The sequence below is a fragment of the Chenopodium quinoa genome, unplaced genomic scaffold, assembly GCF_001683475.1.
Source record: "Chenopodium quinoa cultivar QQ74 unplaced genomic scaffold, ASM168347v1, whole genome shotgun sequence".
NCBI classification, from domain to species: Eukaryota; Viridiplantae; Streptophyta; class Magnoliopsida; order Caryophyllales; family Amaranthaceae; genus Chenopodium; species Chenopodium quinoa.
This window is the reverse complement of record NW_018743850.1, coordinates 5,370,453-5,372,446: the sequence shown is the minus strand read 5'-3', so window position 1 is coordinate 5,372,446 and position 1,994 is coordinate 5,370,453. Positions and strand designations below refer to the sequence as shown.

The following is a 1,994-nucleotide window of genomic DNA, read 5'->3' as shown; positions in this document are numbered from 1 at the left end:
AGCTTTGACTGGACGCGATCCAGCTTATATATATTGCTTTTTACGAGTTTTGGTATAAGATATGATATTAAGGTTCAGTCCAGCCCGAATTATTTATCACCTCTCTAATTACACATAATGAATAATATAGTTATATCAGGTATTATTAGATTTATCTTAATATATACACTTCGTATTTTTGACACATATGATATAATGTTTATAATGTTATAATTACTACATGTTTAAAGATATGAAAGGTTAGTATCGGACATTGATAAATGTCAAAAAGTATTTGACATAGTGAGAGATACTAAGGAAAATCTAGATGGAAAACAGTAAAATAAACAAAAATGTAGTTGTGGTTGTAAGTAAGCTAAGGCAATCGGGCCCTCAGTATCAAAAATCAATAAATACAAGCTATCTAATTGGTCTAACACAAGTACCCTTATCCAAAACTCAACCCTCTTACATCCATCAAAACTCCTACACTTATTCATATCCCTTCTTTCTTCTCCACACTCCCTCCACATCCACCAATCCAAACAAACAATATGGCCATGGCAACCCAAGCCACACTCTTCTCCCCATCCTCCCTTTCCTCCGCTAAAACCATCGATCCCCGCCTCACCTCCTCTTTCAAACAACCCTCTGCTCTCTCCTTCGCCTCCAAACCCGCCTCCCGCCTCTCCATCCGTGCAGCCGCTGCTGAAGGCAAAGCAGCCGAGACTACCGAGACCGCAGCTGAGGCACCCAAAGGTTTCACACCTCCGGAATTAGACCCTAACACCCCTTCTCCAATCTTCGCCGGTAGCACAGGTATTGAGAATATAATATCTACTCGTGTTAGTAATGTGTAAGCATTGTCCGGGACACTCACTAGTTTTTAATTAAAAAAAATGATGAGGGTGTGTCGCGAGTATTAAGTTACTCGTGTTGTGATTAAGACATGTAATATAACACTTGGTGCATCGTCTGGGACACTCACTAGTTATTGTTATTTAACGCACAGGTGGGTTATTGAGGAAGGCGCAAGTAGAGGAATTTTACGTGATCACATGGGAATCACCAAAGGAGCAAATCTTCGAAATGCCAACAGGTGGTGCAGCAATTATGAGGGAAGGACCAAACTTGCTGAAATTGGCTCGTAAAGAGCAATGTTTAGCACTTGGAACAAGGCTAAGATCAAAGTACAAGATAAAGTACCAATTTTACAGGGTATTTCCAAATGGAGAGGTTCAATATTTGCACCCAAAAGATGGGGTTTACCCTGAAAAGGTTAACCCTGGTAGACAGGGTGTTGGTCAAAACATGAGGTCAATTGGTAAGAATGTTAGCCCTATTGAGGTTAAGTTTACTGGCAAGCAACCTTATGACTTGTAAGTTTTTTATATTTGAAGGTTCATGTAATATGATCTTCGTTTGATGGGACAAATATAATGTGATTATTTTAGCATCGGGTTGTTGTATTATTTCCTTTTTTTAAAAGGATCAAACTTGCCAAATATTTGACATCATAATGTATGTGTATTTTGATTTAGATCTTTTATATATATTGTTATTGCAAAACATAGTGATGATTTAGGTGATTAATGATGAATCTTCTTGTTAATTTTTGTTATTCGTTATTGTATTGTTCTGTGATCTTATAAAGGGTAAGATTATTTGTAGCAAGACAATATAGGTTATAAACTTATAACGGTTGAAAATATAAAGAAAGATGAGAGAGAGGAAAGAAAATAAACGTGCATTCAATCTAAACATATTGCATGCCGGATTATATATATATATATATATATATATATATATATATATATAACGGCTAACTAATTAGAGCTACAACTTGAAACTCGATTTACCCCGAAATTTAATAATAATTTAATTTTAAGTTTAACCCATTATCTTCATGATCTCCACAACCTATGATCGTATGAACGGAAAACTAATACTTAGGTCTAAAACTGTGCCACTACAATTGAATATTTGAATTAATCAACTAAGCAAACACACGTTTC

The 1,994-nt window shown here is 35.9% G+C and overlaps 1 protein-coding gene across 1 annotated transcript; it reads left to right on the top strand.

The window, feature by feature from the left end:
• The first annotated feature begins 472 nt into the window (after nt 1-472).
• On the top strand, nt 473-1,548 carry LOC110686066 (photosystem I reaction center subunit II, chloroplastic). The gene is made up of 2 exons (XM_021862649.1): nt 473-798; nt 992-1,548. The coding sequence occupies exons 1-2, from the start codon at nt 534-536 to the stop codon at nt 1,360-1,362; spliced, it is 636 nt and encodes a 211-aa protein (XP_021718341.1). The 5' UTR covers nt 473-533; the 3' UTR covers nt 1,363-1,548.
• The last annotated feature ends 446 nt before the right edge of the window (nt 1,549-1,994 follow it).

Excerpts from the sequence above, each read along its gene's own strand:
- LOC110686066 (XM_021862649.1), top strand. The coding sequence starts at position 534 with ATGGCCATGGCAACCCAAGCCACACTCTTCTCCCCATCCTCCCTTTCC. Across the intron at positions 799-991 it reads AATCTTCGCCGGTAGCACAG|GTGGGTTATTGAGGAAGGCG; the intron begins GTATTGAGAATA and ends TTTAACGCACAG.